The sequence below is a fragment of the Pteropus alecto genome, unplaced genomic scaffold (genome assembly GCF_000325575.1).
Source record: "Pteropus alecto unplaced genomic scaffold, ASM32557v1 scaffold129, whole genome shotgun sequence".
Classification (NCBI taxonomy): domain Eukaryota; kingdom Metazoa; phylum Chordata; class Mammalia; order Chiroptera; family Pteropodidae; genus Pteropus; species Pteropus alecto.
The window spans coordinates 548,912-568,035 of record NW_006442597.1 but is presented as its reverse complement, the minus strand read 5'-3'; the positions used below and the strand labels follow the sequence as shown (position 1 = coordinate 568,035).

At 38.0% G+C, this 19,124-nt stretch overlaps 1 protein-coding gene across 1 annotated transcript in view; it reads left to right on the top strand.

Moving 5' to 3' along the window:
• IARS (isoleucyl-tRNA synthetase) overlaps nucleotides 1–19,124 on the top strand; it is an 87,804-nt gene that overhangs the window by 44,864 nt on the left and 23,816 nt on the right. Inside the window, exons 17-24 of the mRNA XM_025040467.1 lie at nucleotides 9,848–9,931; nucleotides 10,803–10,947; nucleotides 12,706–12,826; nucleotides 14,871–14,962; nucleotides 16,030–16,107; nucleotides 17,057–17,178; nucleotides 17,613–17,715; nucleotides 17,954–18,037. Coding sequence (XP_024896235.1) covers nucleotides 9,848–9,931; nucleotides 10,803–10,947; nucleotides 12,706–12,826; nucleotides 14,871–14,962; nucleotides 16,030–16,107; nucleotides 17,057–17,178; nucleotides 17,613–17,715; nucleotides 17,954–18,037 — 829 coding nt within the window. The remainder of the gene's footprint in view (nucleotides 1–9,847; nucleotides 9,932–10,802; nucleotides 10,948–12,705; nucleotides 12,827–14,870; nucleotides 14,963–16,029; nucleotides 16,108–17,056; nucleotides 17,179–17,612; nucleotides 17,716–17,953; nucleotides 18,038–19,124) is intronic.

The following is a 19,124-nucleotide window of genomic DNA, read 5'->3' as shown; positions in this document are numbered from 1 at the left end:
TATTTTCCGGATGCTACAGTTACCCAAAGTGGCAGGGGGGCCCAGAGGTGACTCAGTCATGAGGCTGGTAGTTGATACTAGCCGTTGGCTAGGAGCTTAGCTGGGATTCTTGACTGAAATAACTACTCATTGACTCCTGAGCATGGCGTTCTCAGGGTAGTTGAACTTTTAACATGGCAATTATCTTCTCAGAGTGAACATTTCCAGATGGGAGTTTCGTGGTCTTTTTTGGAAGTCATTATAGTATCACTTCCTCTGCACTCTATTAATTAAGGCAATAACAAGCCTGCTCAGATTTAAAGGGAACAAAGACCTCCATCTCTTAATGGAGTATCAAAGAACTTACATGTTTTAAAAATTGCCACATATATGTTTTATTTTTCATCTGCTAAATGTACTTACTGGCTATTATTTTCAGAATAAATTTGAATAGTAGTGTAATAGTGAACATTTTTGTCTTACTTTTTACTGAAATAGGACCAAATGTTTCTATTTCGTGTAGCACCAAATGTGATTTTTGTTTTGAGATACAGGTTTAAGAAAATCATATTAAGGAAGAATCCATACATTCTATTTTTACTAAATTTTAAAATGTAAATTAACGATATAAAATTAAATCATGATTTATACATTATGTAAAGGATAGTTTTATATATATATATATATAGTTATATGTATATACATACAGTTGTCCATTTACTGCTGCGCATGCCATATCTCCATTCCCCTTTGCGAATTTGGATCTTTGAATCTTCCCCTTTTCAGTCATTGTTGTCTCAGTTTGTCCCTATATATACTGAATGTTCATTACTGTCCTGCTATAGCAATTCTCTTCTTATTATTTAAGCTTACAATGCTCTGTTCTTAGTAAGGGTTGCACTCCTCTGCTCCTATTTGCCTGATAGTCACTTTACTCCTAATTATGCTTTTTTTGTGTGCATCATTTTGTTTTAGGTGAGCTGACTCCTTTCAGTATTTCCTGTAGTGTAGGCCTCGTACTGGAGAATTCTCTCAATTTTTGAATGTCTGGAAAGGTCTTTATTTCTCCTTCATATCTAAAAGAGAGCTTAGCTGGGCTGGATACATTATTCTAGGCTGGTAGTTCCTTTCACTTAATATTTTGAATCTTTCCTTGCACTCCTTCTGGTGTGCAAGGTCTATGCCGAGAAGTCCGATGAGAATCTAATGGGTTTTCCTTTATAAGTTACCATTTTCTTCTCCCTGGTTGCCCTGAGAATTCTGTCTTTGTCTTTGATTTTTGGTAATTTTAATACAACATGTTTTGGAGAAGGCCTTTTTGGTTTGAGATAATTGGGTGTTCTGTTGACTTCTTGAAATCCAAGCTCCAGCTCATTTCTTAGATTTGGGAAATTCTCATCCACTGTTTGTCTGAAAATGCTTTCTAATCCCTGCTCCTTTTCCTCCCCTTTAAGAATGCCCATTATTCTTATGTTTCCTCTCCTGATGGTATCAGCTAGTTCTTGTATTTCTCTTTCATTATTTTTCATTCTTCAGTTTCACTCTTCTTCCTTCTGATTTATTTCTAGTTTACTGTCTTCGATATCACTGATCCTTTCTTCCATTTAGTCAACTCTATTTCCTAAGCTTGCTATTTCATTTTTTGAACTACTGCAGTGTGTTTTTTATCTCTAGGAGATCTGTTCTGTTCTTTTTCGAGAGTTTCATATTCCTTGCTCTCTCATCTAGGTGTTTTTTCAATTCCTGAAATTGTTGATAATGACTCATTCAGAACTCACTGAGTTTTTTCAGAAGTACCATCCTAAATTCTCTGTCATTTAAGTAGCATATGTCTATGTCTCTAAGGTTATTTTCTAGAGATTTTTCTCTTTCTTTCTTTGATGCCTTACCACCTTGTTGTTCACGGTGTTTAATGGACTATATCTCCTACTGTGCATTAATGGCAGTGTATTCTGCTTTTTTTCCAGAAAGAAGATTTATTATATAAAGGTCTCTTTTTAGCCTGCTGCAAAGAGGGCACTTTTCTTTTGGTTTCCAGTAGGTGGCATCTAAGCCTCTGAGATCCGCGCTTTTTGTAAAGCCTAAATAATATCTTTTTATTTTCTTTTATATATTTATTCACGCTCACTACCCTAAGTCTCAGTCCCTGTCATTGTTAGCAGTTTCAGTAGCATTTGCTCAGATTCCTCTGGGGCTCTGTAGTGTTTGGTCTTGGTGGATATGGGTGAGGGGCCCTCTGAGTTGGGGATTGATGGCTGTGGCTCAGCCTCAGTTTTATAACCGCGGCTAGTATAAAGCAACCGTTGTTTCTCTGCTGTCCCGCTTCTCTGCTTTCTGCCTAATGACTGGGCCCTACACCCAGCTCCATGGAACTCACAACTCTCCCTGGCAGGGCTATTCAGGGAACTCGTCACACCTTTTCCTCTCCTCCTTCTCCTACAGGGAGCTCCTGAGGCTGCGAGAGGCAGCTTTTTTATTTCTCTCAGTCCATCCCCCTACAACCAGGATAGCTCTTATGCTCAGATCCCACACTCAGCCATGCTGTCGTGCAGTTTGGGTAGATGTTTTTCGTTGAGTATTAGATGTTCAGCTTATTATTGTTTCAAGGGCAGAGATCTTGGAACATCTCTCATTCCACCATGTTTCTCCAAAATCCTCATTGTGGTTTTAATTTGCATTTCTCTAATGATTAGTGACCCTGAGCATCTTTTCCTATGTCTATTAGCCATCTGCATTTCTTCTTTGGAGAAGTATCTGTTCAGGTCTTCTGCCCACTTTTTAATTGGATTGTTTGTATTTTTGTTGTTGAGTTGTACATGTTCTTTATATATTTTGGATATTAACCCCTTATCAGATGTATCATTAGCAAATATCTTCTCCCAGTCAGTTTTTTTATTTTGTTTCGTTGATGGTTTCCTTTGTCGTACAAATACGTTTTAGTTTGACATAGTCCCATTTGTTTATTTTTTCTTCTGTTCCCCTTTCCCTAGGAGATATATCTGAAAAAGAATTCCTGTTAGTAATATCAGAGAGTTTACTGCCTATGTTTTCCTCTAGAAGTTTTATGGTTTCGGGTCTTACAATTAAGTCTTTAATCCATTTTGAGTCTATTCTTGTCTACAGTATAAGAAGGTGGCCCAGCTTTTTTCTTTTGCATGTACCTGTCCAATTTTCCCAACACCATTTATTGAAGAGACTATCTTTACCCCACTGTATATTCTACCTCCTTTATCATATATTAAGTGAGTATACAGGCATGGATTTATTTCTGGGGTCTCTATTCTGTTCCATTGATCAATCTATCTGTTTTTAAGCCAGTACCATGCTGTTTTCATTACTGTAGCCTTGAAGTATAGTACGATATCATGTAGTATGATACGTCCAACTTTATTCTTCTTTCTCAAGATTGCCACAGCTATTCGGGGTTTTTTATGCCTTTATATAAATTTTAGGATTATTTGTTCTAGCTCTCTGAAAAATGCCATTGGTGTTTTAATAGGGATTGCATTGAATCTATAGATTACTTTGGGTAGTATGGCCATTTTAGTGATGTTGATTCTTCCTACCCATGAACATGGTATATGCTTCCATTTATTTGTATCTTCTTCATTCTCATTTTCTGAGAACAGATCTTTTACCTCCTTGGTTAATTTGATTCCCAGGTATTTTATAATTTTCAATGCAATTGTAAACGGGATTGTTTTCTTAATTTCTCTTTTTGAAAGTTCATTATTGATGAAAAAAATGCCACTGACTTCTGAATATTTATTTTGTAACCTGCTACTTTACTGAATTCATTGATTAGTTCTAACAGTTTTTTTGGAGGAATCTTTAAGGTTCTCTCTACATATCATGCCATCGGCAAATAACGAGAGTTTTACTTCTTCCTTTTCAATTCGAATGCCTTTTATTTCTCTTTCTTGTCTTATTGTTGTAGACTTGACTTCCAATACAGTGTTGAGGAGAAGTAGTGAAAGTGGACATCCTTCTCTTGTTCCTGATTTTAAGGAAATGCTTTTAGCCTTTCCCCGTATGAGTGTTATGTTAGCTGTAGGTGTGTCATATATGGCCTGTATTATGTTGAGGTATGTTCCCTCTATTCCCATTTTGCTGAGAGTTTTTGTTATAAGTGAATGCTGGATTTTGTCAAACACTTTTTCTGCATCTATTGATAAGATCATATGGTTTTTATGTTTTAATTTGTTAATGTGGTGTATCGCAATAATTGATTTGCAGATATTGTACCAATCTTACATCCCAAGACTAAATCCAGCTTGATCATGGTGTATGATATTTTTAATGTATTGCTAAATTAGGTTTGCTAATATTTTTTGAGGATTTTTGCATCAATGTTCATAAGAGATATCGGCCTATAGATTTCTTTTCTTGTAATGTCTTTGTCTGGTTTTGGAATCAAGGTAATGTTGGGCTCATAAAAGGAGTTAGGGAGCCTTCCCTTTTTTTGAGTATTTTGAAATAGTTTGAGAAGAATAGATGTTAATTCTTCACTGAATGTTTGGTGAAATTCGCCTATGAAGCCATCTGGTCCAAGACTTGTTTTTTGGGAGGCTTTGATTACTGATTTTCATTGGAAGTAGTCAGTCAGTTCAGATTTTCTGTTGCTTCTTGACTCAGTGTTGGAAGATTATATGTTTCTAGGAATGTGTCCATTCTCCCATATTGTACAATTTGTAGGTGTGTAATTGCTTGTAGTATTTTCTTATGATCCCTTTGTATTTCTGTGGAATCCATAGTTTTTTTTCTCCTTTCATTTCTGATTTTATTTACTTGAGTCCTGTCTTTTCTCCTTGATGACTCTGGTTAAGGGTCTGTCAATTTTGTTTATCTTTTCAAAGAACCAGCTCTTTGTTTCATTACTCTTTTGTATTGTTTTTTAGATGCTATTTCATTTATTTCTGCTCTGGTCTTTATTATTTCCTTCCTTCTATTCATTTTGTGCTTTGTTTGCTATTCTTTTTCTAGTTCTTTTAAGTGTTATTTTTGTTTGTTTTTTTTTGTTTTTTTTTTTTTTTTTTTTTTTTTTTTTTTTTTTTTTTTTTTTTTTTTTTTGAGGTAGGCCTGTATTGCTACGAATTTCCTTCTTAGGACTGCTTTCACTGTACCCTATAGATTTTGAGCCGTTGTGTTTTCATTTTCATTTGTCTCTAGGTATCTTTTGATTTCTTTCTTGATCTCATTGATAACCCATTCATTGTTTAGTAGCATGTTATTTAGCTTCCATGTATTTGTGTATTTTCCTGGTTTTTCCTTGTAGTTAATTTCTAGTTTCATAACATTATGATCGGAGAAGACAATTGATATGACATCAGTCTTATTAAATTTATTTTGAGACTTACTTTGTGTCCTGACATGTAGTCTATCCTGGAAAATGTTCCATGTGCTCTTGAGAAGAATGTACATTTTGCTGCTTTGGGGTAAAATGCTCTGAAAATATCTATTATATCCATCTATCTGATCTAGTGTTTCTTTTAAGCCCATTGTTTCCTTGTTGATTTTTTGCCTGGAAGATCTGTCCATTGGTGTCAGTGGGATGTTAAAGTCTCCTACTATGAGTGTATTACTGTTGATCTCTCCTTTTATGTCAGTCAATAATTGCTTTATGTATGTAGGTGCTCCTGTGTTGGGTGCGTACATGTTTACTAGGGTTATGTCCTCTTGATTTATTGATCCCTTTATCTTTATGTAATTCTTTTTTTTTTTCTCTTATTAGTGTCTTTGCTTTAAAGTCTATTTTGTCTGATATAAGTATCACTACCCTGGCTTTTTAAATTTCCATTCGTATGAAATCTCTTTTCCATCTCTTTACTTTCAGTCTGTGAGTGTCATTTGATCTGAATTGGGTCTCTTGTAGACAGCATATGCATGGGTCTTGTTTTCTTATCCATTTGGCTACCCTATGTCTTTTGATTGAAGCATTTAATCCATTCACATTTAAAGTGATTACTGATAGGTACCTAGTTACTTCTAGTTTATCAGTCATATTTGTTATTTCTATTTTCTTTTTTAGCCCTTCTCTTTTTACAGAAGTCCTTTTAACATTTCTTTTAATACTGGCTTTTGGTGTTGAATTCCTTAAGCTTTTTCCTATCTGGGAAATTCTTTATCTCACCTTCTATTTTAATCAAAAGATTTGCTAGGTAGAGTATTTGTGGTTGTAGGTTCTTGTTTTCCATAACTTTGAATATTTCTTGCCTGTCCCTTCTGGCCTGCAAGTTTCCGTTGAGCAAATTTCAAATATACAATACATAATTACTAACTAGTCACCATGTTGTACATTAAGTCTCCAGAAAGTATTCATCTTATAACTGAAAGTGTGTACCCTGTAATCAATATCTTCCCTTTTCCTCCAACCTCCGTCATCTGATAACCACCATTCTACTCTCTCATACTATGACTTCGACAATTTTTTTTTTTTGATCCCACATATAAGAGCATATAATATTTGTCTTTCTTGTGTCTGGTTCATTTCATATAGCATAATGTCTTTCAAATGCATTCATGTAGTCACAAATGCAGGATTTCTTTTTTTAGAGATAAATAATATTCCATTGTATATTTTGTGCCAGTTTTTTTTTCCCCTTGGTTTTCTTTTCCTCCAGCTTTATTGAAATATAATAGACAATTACTTATTGTACAATTTGTTGGTTTTTTTTAAATTATAGTTGGCATACAATAATATACCAGTTTCAGTTGTATAGTGGTCGTAGATCCACATAACTCGTAAAGCAGTCACCCCATTAAATCTAGTACCCTTTTTTCCCTTTACATATTTATTACATTATTAACCATCTTCCCCAAGCTGCACTCTACATCTCCATGTCTATTCTGCAACTGTCCATTTGTACCTTTTAATCTCTTTGCCTTTTTTTACCATCCCCCAAACCCCACCCATCTAGTAGTCCTAAAAATATTCTCTGTATCCGAGTTTATTTCTGCTTTTGTTGTTGTTGTTTGTTGTTGTTGTTGTTGATTTTGTTCTTTGGATTCCACATGTACATGAAATCATGTGATATTTCTCTTTCTCTGTCCGATTCATTTCAATTAATACAATACCCTCTTGGTCCATCAAGGAAATATCTTTTTGCATCCCCTTCCTTTTAGTCTGTGTGTATCTTTTAATCCGAAGTGAGTCTCTCATAGGCAGCATACATAGGAGTCTTGTTTTCTTATCCATTCAACTCTGTCTTTTGGTTGGAGCACTTAATTCTTTTCCATTTGAGGTACTTGTTGATAGGAATGTAGTTATTACCATTCTTTATTCCTGTTTTTGATACATGTTTTTTCTTCTTAAAGAAGTCCCTCCTACATTTCCTATAATGCTGGCTTGGTGTTGATGAATTCCTTTAGCTTATTTTTGTCTGAGAAGCTCTTTATCTGTCCTTCAACTCTAACAAATAGCTTTGCTGGATAAAGTATTCTTGGTTGTAGATCCTGCGTTTTCATCACATCAAATATTTTGTGCCAAGCCCTTCTGTCCTGCTTGGTTTCTTTTGAGAAATCAGCTTCCAGTTTTATGGATGCTCCCTTGTAGGTAATTAACTGCTTTTCTCTTGCTGCTGTTAAGATTCTCTCTCTTTAACCTTTGGTATTTTAATTTTAGTGTGTCTTGGTGAGGGCCTCTTTGAGTTCCTCTTTTTTGGGACTCTCTGGGTTTCCTGGAGTTGTATGTCTCTTTCCTTCACTGTGTGAGGGAAGTTTTCTATCATTCTTCAAATAGCTCTTCAATGTCTTGTTTTGCTTCAGGTATCCCTATGACCCAGATATTTTTACATTTAATAGTGTCTCATAGGTTCCTTAAATTATTATTATAGTCTTGGCTTCTTTTTTCTTGCCATTAAGATTGAGTGTCCTTGGCTTCCCCATCCTCTGTATTGGCTATTCCATCCTCTTCTTTATTCACTCTATTGATTTCTTCTAATATACTCTTCATCTCAGGTAATGTAATCTTCATTTCTGACTGGTTCCCTTTTATAATTTCCATTTCCATTTTTATGTTTTTTATCTCTTTTTTAAAGTTCTTACTGAATTCATCTGTACTTCCCCTGAGTTCACTGAGCATCTTTAGAGCCAGTGTTTTGAACTCTGCATCTGTTAGATTACTTGACTCCATTATTTCTGTATCTCTGTTCTGTTCTCTCATATGGTTTCTGCTCCTTTGTCTTCCCATTTTGGCTGCCTTTCCATGTCTGTTTCTATGTACTAAGCAAAGCTCTCAAGTCTCCCTGTCTTATTAGCATGGCTTTGTGTAGTAGGTGTCCAGAGGCACAGTCCTGAGAGGGGTTCAGCTGAAAGCCAACTTCAGCCCCAGTCTGTGCCCCTTAGGGACCACCTGTTAAGATTTAGCAACTAATATGCAGATACTGTGCTTTTAGTCGCCTCAAGAAACCACACCAGGCAGGGAGGTTCAGGGAATCCTCTGGGCAGCGATCTTCATTATCCATTTCGGTGACATCTCAGCTCTGGCGGCGCTGAGTCTGCACACTGGAGTGGGGAGGACTCAAGAGAGGAGCAATGGATACCACTGTCACTTCTGCCTGGGAGAAAGCCTCACCTCCAGCCCTTACTCCCACATCTCAGTGTCCCCCTGTAAGTCCCTGGTGCCTCTCATGTAGCCAACCCAGCGCTGGCGTTCAGAGCGAGCAGATCTGTCACAAAAGTCCGCTCACAGACACTGCCTCTTTAAGAGGTGTCTACAGCTGCCGCTGCCACCGCCATAGCCTCAGTCCCACTCAGCCACTCAGGACCAGGCAGCCTCACATCTTCACCCCATCCTACTTTCTACCGTTGCAGGTTGGTTGATTTTTTCTCTCCCTAGTTGTAGTGCTTCTGTTCCTCTAGATCCTGGGTGACTTTGCTTACTGTTCGCTCTTTTTTTCTGTCACAACTTTGATGTGGTTGCAAGAGGAATGAACAGAGCCTCTGTCACCTTCGCCATTTTTTTCTTCACCCTCTAAATGCAGTTTTGAAAAATAACAGACCCCCTTGTGAGCTTTGCCCAGTTTCCCCCAATGGTCACATTTTTTAAAACTGTAATACATTATCACAACCAGGATATTGATAGTCTACCAATCTTACTCAGATTTTCACAGTTTTAATGTGTACTGATTTGCTATGTGTATTTAGTTAAGTACAGCTTTATCACATGTGTAGGTTCCTGTATCCACCAGCACAGTCAAGATACTGCACCCTTTCAATATCACAAGATCCTTCTGTTGCACTTTTATAACCACACCAACACTATCCTGCCCTTCCACCCTCATCTTCAACTCCTGGTAACCACTAATCTGTTCTCCATCTCTGAAATTTTGTCATTTCAATTATGTTATTTAAATAGAATCATATCGTATATAACCTTTGGGATTGACTTTTTTCACTCAGTGTAAATTCCGTGGAGGTTCTTCTGGTGCTTGTGTATCCACAGTTCCTTCTCCTTGCTGAGCAGTGCCCCTACGTTGTGGGTGACCCACAGTTCAACTGTTCACCTGCTGAAGAACATTGGGGTTGTTTCCAGTGTTTGCTGACAGTGAATTAAGCTATGAACTTTGTTATAGGTTTTACATGAATATAGGTTTTCATTTCTCAAGAATAAATGCTGAGCCTGGTTTTCTAACTATTATACTATGATGTCTTCTTGCCTTCATCTACCTTGAAGCTTCTCCACTGATTCAATACAGTATTCAAAAAGAAGCTTACATATATTAACAAAACAACTTTGTTGTTCCTTAACATTAGCTTATATGTCATTTGCATTTATATATCCCAATTAAAAATAATCTATAACCATATATAAGATATTGTGTTGACTGTGATGTTGACATTTAATTGCTGTCTCCTTTTGTTTTTGAAGTGATGGCCAAAAAATGAGTAAAAGAAAAAAGAATTATCCAGATCCACTTTCAATCATCCATAAATATGGCGCTGATGCCCTCAGGTACAAACCACTGCTTTGTCTTGTGTGTATTTGTCATTTTGAACATAAACATCTCTCATTTTTTAATCATGTTTCTTAGATTTGGTTTATAATAGCTTTTGTTTAAAATAGCTTTTAAAAAATGTATCACTGTTATAGGGAGAGTTATATTTGTATGGTGTTGACTTTAACCCCCCAAGGTGGTTTTCTAAATAATAAAGACATTTCCAAATCTGGGCATCTTTTGGACAAAGACCTGTGTTGGAGCAGTCTAGGTACTCCCAGGCTAATTGCTGGTGTTTCTGCCTCACTCCTTCAATAAGGTCTCCATTTTATTGGTGTTACATCATTTCAGTTTTACACTTAACTCTTCACAAGAGCCATATGAGATAATTTATGCTAGAGCAAATAATAATTGATATTGAAAAGCTTTTCTAGAATGTGAGCTGCTACTTGAAATAATCATAGCCCTCAACATTGAGTGTTCACGTTAAAAGCCCACCCCACCCCTGAGCCCCTTCTGTGCTGGCAGAACACACAGCTGCTCCTTGTGAATCTCTGGTGCCTGCATATGGTTTCCTGGAAGGAGGGCTTAGGTGTTTCCTCTTGGTTTTGCTATACCGCCATGGCCTGTGCTGAGACCAGCACAAGGTGTGCTTTAGCTTTGTCTAGTGCCATATTTTGGTGTTGGGTTGCATCTCCCTTTATAATTTGATAGGTCTCTTACATATAAAAGTAAGAGCTTTGTCACTTTTAAATAGACCACTAGAAGAGTGTTCATAATTATCCACTTTTGTAGAAAAAAATGCTAATTTTGGTGTTGTCCTGTCAAAACATCAAATAATATTCAGTTACTATGATATCCCTTTTCTGTGTAATTTTTCCCTTACAGATTATATCTAATTAACTCCCCTGTGGTGAGAGCAGAAAACCTTCGTTTTAAGGAGGAGGGTGTGCGTGATGTCCTTAAAGACGTGCTACTCCCTTGGTACAACGCCTATCGCTTCTTCATCCAGAATGTCCTAAGACTGCAGAAGGTATGGGCTGTGGTGCTGTGGGTTGGGCTTTACCTTCTCAGCTTTGTTGAACTGGGTTTGCCAGGCCCGGTGGGTAAGAGTTCAGAGCCACTGAGGAGGCAATAGATGAAGGTATCTGGGGTCTTTGCTGGGCTGGAGCACGGAACTGGGACTAGACTATCTGGGCAGGCTCACCTCTGCAGACATAGGAGCCTCACTTGTAGAAGAGTTACATTGGATATTCATTTAGTCAGCCAATTCCCCTCCCCTTCATGGAACCAATGAAAAGTCAGCTACTGTCAGAGAGCGAATGCCTGGTAAAGGCTGCTGCAGAGGGTTGGTCAGGGAAAGCCTCTTGAACGATGCATTTGAGCTGAGATTCTGTGAGAGAAATTCTCATTGTATTGTTAGGATTTAAAATAATGGTTGTGATATATGTGAAAGTGCCTTCAGAACAGTTACCTGCTGGCCCAGAAGGCATTCTCTGAGAAGCCACCTCCCCTGCATTCACTGACTGCTGTCAGGCGAGCAGGCTTCATTACACATGTGCTTGTCTGTGCTTTCAGCACTCCATTTGGGACAGGGCCCAGATACCACTCATCTTTTTAATCTCTAGCACCTTATAAGTTGGATTGCTTAGTAAATTATTGTTAAACTAAACATGTGATGTTATTCCTTCCTAAAAAAACTGGTTAGAGAGCTGAGCTTTGAACATCACACTTCAGCAGTCTGGTCACTTTTCTTCCTGTTGCCTCTGGCTTATCTAGGTCTGCTAATAAACTTCCCAGGTGGGATTTTTCACTGTGAATTGAGAAAGGCAGTTATCTTCCCCAGGTCCCTAGTGTTGCTTCTGCCTTTTCAATCCTACCACCTCTTGGGGCCAACAAGCCTTAGATAGGTCCACCTTGCAGGCCTCTGCTAGTCTGGAGCCTCATCTGGGCCTGGCAGCAAGATGTAGCCTCCACTATCAGGTGCATAAATCAGGGCAAGGGTCAGCATGGCTGCTGCTCTGCCAGCCTGGTAGTGATGCTGTATGAGTAGGTAAAGGTGAGGTGGGCTTTCAAGATTGAAGAAGATTTTGCAAAGGAAAAAAAAGGAGTGGACTAGAGCAGAGGTCCTCGACCTTTTTGGCACCAAGGACTAGTGCCCCTATGAGAATCTAATGCCTGATGATTTGAGATGGAGCTGAGGTGGTGATAGCACTGAGGAGAGTCTGCAAATACAGATGAAGTTCCGCTCACTCCTCAGCCACTCACTTCTGCTGTGCAGCCTGGCTCATAACAGGCCACAGACCGGTACCGGTCTGCGGCCCCAGGGTTGGAGACCCCTGGATTAGAGCATTCTAGGTAGAGTGAATAATATAAACAGAGACATTAATTTCTAGTGCTCATTTTTAGGTTATAGACAATTATCCAGTGCTTGCCAGTTTTGCTGTCTTTCCATCCTCAGATTTAAAGTAACTAAACCTAATACTTACTGGCAAGATTTTGAGATATTTCTCAATTCATAATCATTCTTTTGTGCAGAGAAATAATTTTTCCTAAATTCTCTTTATTTCACTCAAAAATGTGACTCACTAATTGAAGACTTAATGTTCCAAGTTTAGAGCTTATGGAAAATATTACTAAGAATCAGAAATTTAGAATTGCCAATTGGGTCTGGGGTTTTTTTGTTGTTTGTTTTGGTTGGCAGTTTTCAGTTTTAAGTGATTTAGAGTTCATTTCTTTACATTAATTTCTCCCAAGCATGCACAATTTTTCAAAAATTGTCAATTCCTAGGAGGAAGAAATGGAATTCCTCTACAATGAAAACACAGTTAAAGAAAGTACCAACATCACAGACCGCTGGGTCCTGTCCTTCATGCAGTCGCTTGTTGGGTTCTTTGAGACCGAAATGGCAGGTATGTCTCTCATTGGCCATTTCTAGGACTAAGGATTGCCCTTTAGATATTTAACTATTTATAAAAATAGAGAAAATATTATAGAAATTTTAAGAGGTACAGAATAGTAGATAAATAATTGTTTCTTTAACACTCAAATGTAACTTTGTTAAGGCTTGTTAGTTGTAGAAATGCCCTGGTCCAACGCCTAGGGAATTGTCTCAGAGGAAATCCAGCAGCCTCAGCTCTCTACAGGTACCACGTGGGCCCGTGGAATCACAGACTTGATTGCTGGATGCCTGTGGGTTCAAAACCCAACTCTACCATCTATTCCCCAGGGAAGTATTGCCTAGTCTGTGAACCTCAATTACTTCCTGTGAAAAATGTGTGATTAAAGTTTATCATAAGACTCAAATAGAGGTCATGTATATAAAGTAGGTGGTAGATAATAGGTACACAATAAGTAATACTTGTTAATACATTTTTTTATTTCAGGTCTACTTTTATTATTAAATAAGTAGTCTTTGTTCAGTCTTGAGAAATTAGGAAATACAGAAAAGCAATAATGAAGTAGATATTACCTTATATTTCTGTTACCTAACAACAATGAATTTGGTTTTATACAGAAGTTAGAAAAGTAGGTTGTGTTGGTTTCCTTGAGGTTGGAGATAGAACAACCATAAGTCAAGGTGAGAAACTCCAGACAGTATTGTCTAGGATACCTGAGTTAGGTCTGATAAAGGACATGGGCTTCCCTGTACACACCCTGGCGAGGTTGACCTGCCTCCCTCAGCACCCTGTGATTGCCAGGTGCTGCTGTGCAGTTGGAGCGCTCCGGTGGATTAGAGGGGCAGAGCAGCCCTGTGGTTCATGCAGGGATCTGCCACTCCACAGTCAGTTCATGGCTCTTACTGGAATAGGTGCCTCTACACTTGGCACAATAGGATAATTTGTCCAGGAAATTCAGCAGGTTTATCAGTCATTCCAAAGGACTATGTCCATCCCGTTAAATTTACATAATAAAGATTATATGACTATCAAGCTGCTGGACAAATTGACAGAAGTAAGATGAAAATGAATGTGAGGCAAATTATTGAGCTTGGAGTTTGCTACTCTCCCCAGGATACCTGCTCACAGCCATATCTACTTGTCCCTCCTGAGTGACATGAATGGGTGGGAAACTATGCTGAGGATTATTGCCAGGGCCCTGCTATCTTTAGGCAGCCACTGCTGTGTGCTCCTGAGAGTGTACACTCTGGCCAGAGTCCAGCTCCCTGGGAACCAGAGGTACTTGTGTACATCAGCTGAGTGGTAAGGACCATGTGTGATAGGTCAGGCAGTACTCATGGAGCTCATGAGATGGGCTCCAAACTCAGACTGTTCAGTGCAGTTTCCACACCATCGACCTGTCAGCTTGTGCCCTAAGCTCCCTTGTCAACATAGAGTCTGAAATAGAATCCTGGAGGACTGCAGCTTTTATTAAAGTGACCTCAGCAGTAGGCGCTGCTGCTTCTGTTTATCATGTGCTCATTAATGCTAGCCTCATTTACTCTCTCAGAGTTGAAACCTGAACATAGGAAACTGGCTTCTTAGAAGGTGAAAAGTGTACTGAACCCTAGAAATAACTTAGGCCTCTTTCTTTACAGAATAGTCCTCTGATCACAGAAATCACCTATAATGTGTCAGTCTTGGTTGAGATAACAGGGCAGCACAGTGGAAGGAAGTTGGGCTTTTGTGGTGCTGCAGCATTGCACAGCTCCAGGTAAACATGCCTCATGGAGCCATGTGGTGGACAGCCTCAGCCTCTCAGCTACCCTTTTCTCTCACTGACAGTGGCTCATAAGGTGATTTGTGTGCACCCATAGACACTTGACAACCATGTAATACATGCTCAGTGAATGAGTCATTGTGATTGCTACACTTTGATTCTTCCTGCCTCCTTAACAAATGTGGCAGCCCTTGGATGGCTTGGGGCTCCTTGTTCTTTTCTTGTATCCACCCCTCCTCCAAGTGCTGCAAATGCTTGGTATATTCTCGCTGCTCGATTGATTGGTCTTACTTTTAGCTTATAGGCTCTACACTGTGGTTCCTCGCCTGGTCAAGTTTGTGGATCTTCTGACCAATTGGTATGTCAGAATGAACCGCAGAAGATTAAAGGTAAGTCCAGGCTGCTGTTGGGAAGAGCAAAAAGTGTAGGAAGTGTGAAAGTTGAGGAGAAATGAATACGGCCAAAATAAAAATTAGGAATATTTTCGGATGCTTTCAGTTTTTGAAGCTTTTTCTTTTTACATTGCATATTAACTATTTTTATCACAATTTGATGAATGGGGTCCTGTAAGTTCTAAAAGTCATCTTGCATATTTTCAGCACACAGTTATATAGAGATGTCATATAGGACCTCTTAAAACCCAAAATAAATTTATGCAAGTATTTTCAAATGTTGTCAAGTACAACTGCGACTCCAGAAGGGCACCTCCTTGCTTCTACCTTTAGAGGGTCAGTTGTTTATTGAAAAAACTCTTTCTTAAGCCTGTTGAGGATTTAAAATGAATGAAGCATGGGTCCAGTCCCAGGACTTTAAGCAGCATATAAACAATGGTGGTAGAAGACAGGAAGTAAGGGATGCCTGTACCATAGACCAGGCGGAGGCTCCCACCACCCATCAGTTTTGCCTTCAAATGTGTTAATGATAAAAGCCCATAGCAGAACAGTAATTTCATTTTTGTTAAAATAGATTGTATACATTATTATGTGCATGTTTTTAGATATGCATAATCTACAAAGACATGCACTAAAATGTTGTCTCTGGGTAACTTAATTATGGTTGAAATTTTTTTTTATTATTTTTATGCTTTTCTGAGAATGAATTAACATAATTATTTTTTAATACACAGTATATCCTTTTTTGAAAAGTAAGAAATATTATCTAAAAGTACTTTAAATTTTTGTGTTAGCAACTATTTCTGACTGTTGCATGTGAATCCCACCCTCAGCCTTCAGGTTCTCCGTTTGTCTTTAACCTCAGTTACAGATCCATTCTCTATCAGCGTGGCCTCGGAGGTAGGGTAGAGTAAAGGGGCCCCATCCTGGCTTTCTGAGCTGACCCCAGACCATCTGTGGTTGTGGTCACTTGTACTTGCTTTGTCTGTACACTGTGTGCTCTCTATGGGTTTCCTCTTACTTGTTTTTAACACTTCAGTGTGTGTTTCTTTTTTATTCACTAGGGTGAAAACGGGATAGAAGATTGTGTTATGGCCCTGGAGACCTTGTTTAGTGTTCTATTTTCTCTGTGCAGACTTATGGTAAGACGGTTGGCCCCATTCTAAAACTCTAGCCCTGTGGACTGCTTGCAGTGCCCTGTTGCTACATCATCCTCAGTCTGTATGTATCTATTCTGTATTTGTGGAACCATAAATAGAAATAGAAGTTTTAAAACAATTTAAATCTCTAATTCCTTTTTCAGAAATCTTATTAGCTTATATGCATCAAGTAAGGGCTAAGAAACTTAATCTTCAAAAGCTGGATTTTTTTCTTTTCACCACTGGCAGTACATTTCAGGTCATGGTTCTTGCATCTACACCAAATTGCCACATTTTCCTTAAATAACATACCTCATCTTCATGTGGATTCCTGTAAATGCGAATAATAGCGAAGTTCTTGAACTAATATCTAACCAAGCAAATATATCACAGCGTTTTACATAAACATATTTCTATCAAGTGAAATATTATTTCATAAATAATGCAAAATGATATGCAACTAAAGAATCCAGTTTTAATTCCCCATATCCTATTTCTGCTCCCCGTTATAATTTATAAGTGTTCTATTTACTTGCTGAACATACACGGAACAAGAACCTGCTTTGTACCAGGTCCTGTGCCTGGTTCCTCACATCTGATCTCTTTCACTTTCATCCTAAGAAGTAGATAGTATTTCTCCAGTTAACAGGGGAGGTTTCTGAGGTTTAGAGACATTGAGTCCTCTTTATAGTGACTTTGCTGGCACGTGGTCAGCAACTCCAGTTTTTATTACATTCTCCAGGATACTTGGGGTCCTGGCTGTACTCCTCCTGTGATTCAGGAAGTTCATCTCTCCAAGTTCAAAATGAAGTCATTTTTCTTTCGTAGGACATGTTTAGTCACCTCACATCCACTTCTGTGTATATTCCTGTATCAATCTCTAAAATGTTTAGTTCTTGTTCCACTCAGATCAGTTAATGATGGCTGCATAATGCCCTCTGTCCTCATACAGGCCCCCTATACACCTTTTCTTACTGAATTGATGTACCAGAATATGAAGATGCTGATCGACCCTGTTTCTGTCCAGGAGAAGGACACACTCAGTATCCACTACCTCATGCTGCCCCATGTTCGGTAAGAATCAAATACATGTAAGCCTCACCTGGGCCATAGGAAGAGAAGTTGCCAGAGATGCACTCATGTGGGTACCTCAGCCCCTTTATGCCCTGCCTCTCACCTGAACAGCTCCTCAAATTACAGAATAGGTAGGAAGGGTGCTCAGTGTGGAACCACCTGTAGCGCTGCAGCAAGTGGGGTGTGAGCAGGTCCATTGGGGCACCCTGGGAAACTGCTGGGTACTGAGCAACAGATAAGTAAGCTTACCACTTACTTCTCACCATGTACCCCGTTAGCCAGCACATGCTGTCCTTCCCCCAGTGCCTCACCAGGAGGCCTCGCTACACCATCATATCTTTAGCCTGACCCTCTTCCTCACTTAGGTATGCCTTTTGTTTGGGATTTTTTCCTTTAAATCTAATCTCTTTCACATCTCTACCTTTTCCAATCAGAGAGGAATTGATTGACAAGAAAACTGAGAATGCAGTATCTAGAATGCAGTCTGTGATTGAACTTGGGCGAGTGATTCGAGACCGCAAAACTATTCCAATAAAGGTTTGAGTTTTTTTATATTTTACATTGCACAGACCTAAATGATTATGTTTTTGAGTATTTTCTTAATATAGACAGCTTCCAGCAATGGCATAAATTTTTATTAGTACTAGTTGACTTAGTACTAGTTGAGCCTAATTAGTCTAGAGCTTGACATTTGGAGAAAACATGTAGCATTCCATTTTTCTGCAGTTTTGAAGACTAGCTGCTTACTGAACTTTTTCTTCCCTTTTCTTCTTAGTATCCTTTGAAAGAAATTGTGGTTATCCATCAAGATCCGGAAGCTCTTAATGACATCAGGTCTTTGGAGAAGTATATAATTGAGGTAAGACAGATGATTTGTCTGTTTGGGTCCAAACAGACTTCTTTCCTTGAGAAGATTATTTTGATTAGTACTACACTTTGAGTGTGTAATTTATCCTTTTTACTTCATATATCTTTATATATATAAATTTAACCATCCATGAAATTTTATACTTAGAATCATGAATTTTTACAATGTAATTTTAATTTTTTTAAATGATTTCAAGGTCAATGAATTTTCTTACCTTAGTTGGATCATCTACTTCCCTTCCCCAAAGTACTTTTTGATAATTAACAAAAATAAACTTTGTTCCTTCAAATTATACAAGTAACAAGTGAACACATGTTGTCAATAATTCAAGAACTGGCATAGAGTACAAAGGTGAGTCCTTTCCTATTCCATTCGCTCCCTGAAATCCCATCTCCTAGGAATGTTCACTAGGGTATCTCCTGCTAGAGTTGTTCTTAGCATTTTACACACATATACATGCGTTTGTACAGACATATACATCACCACTGGTTTTGTTTGTACATAGAGATTTTATATATAGTCAACTTTTTTCACTTAGAATTTCTTAAAGGGCATCCCATCTTAAAACATAGAGATCTTTATTCTTTATAACAGCTGCATAATGTTCACTTCCTGGCTGTACCATAATTTATTTAATTAATTAATTTATTTAATTTCTCTCCTATTGTTGGAAATTTAGGTTTCGCATTACAAAAGGTTTGTGTGTATCTTTGTCACATGTCAGAGTATAGACGTTGGATAGATTCCTAGAAGTGAAGTTTTGGGGTCAAGAGTTTAAACTACTGTCAGTTGCCCTCCCAAAAATCTTTATTTCATAATGTTTTAAAAACAAATAATTCATATTTTAATTTTTATTTCTTATACCAGTGATGTTTAAATTTATTATTGTAGAAAATATTAATTTCTATTATATTCTGGTTTTGAACTGCTTGTGAATTCAACATAAATATTAGAAACTAAAGAATTATGTTATAAATGTTATAGTTAATGCTTGCAAATATAGATGAAAATAGAGTATATGTAAAGGAAATATCTTAATCACTATGAGATCACATGACACAGTTAAGTGTAATGGCAA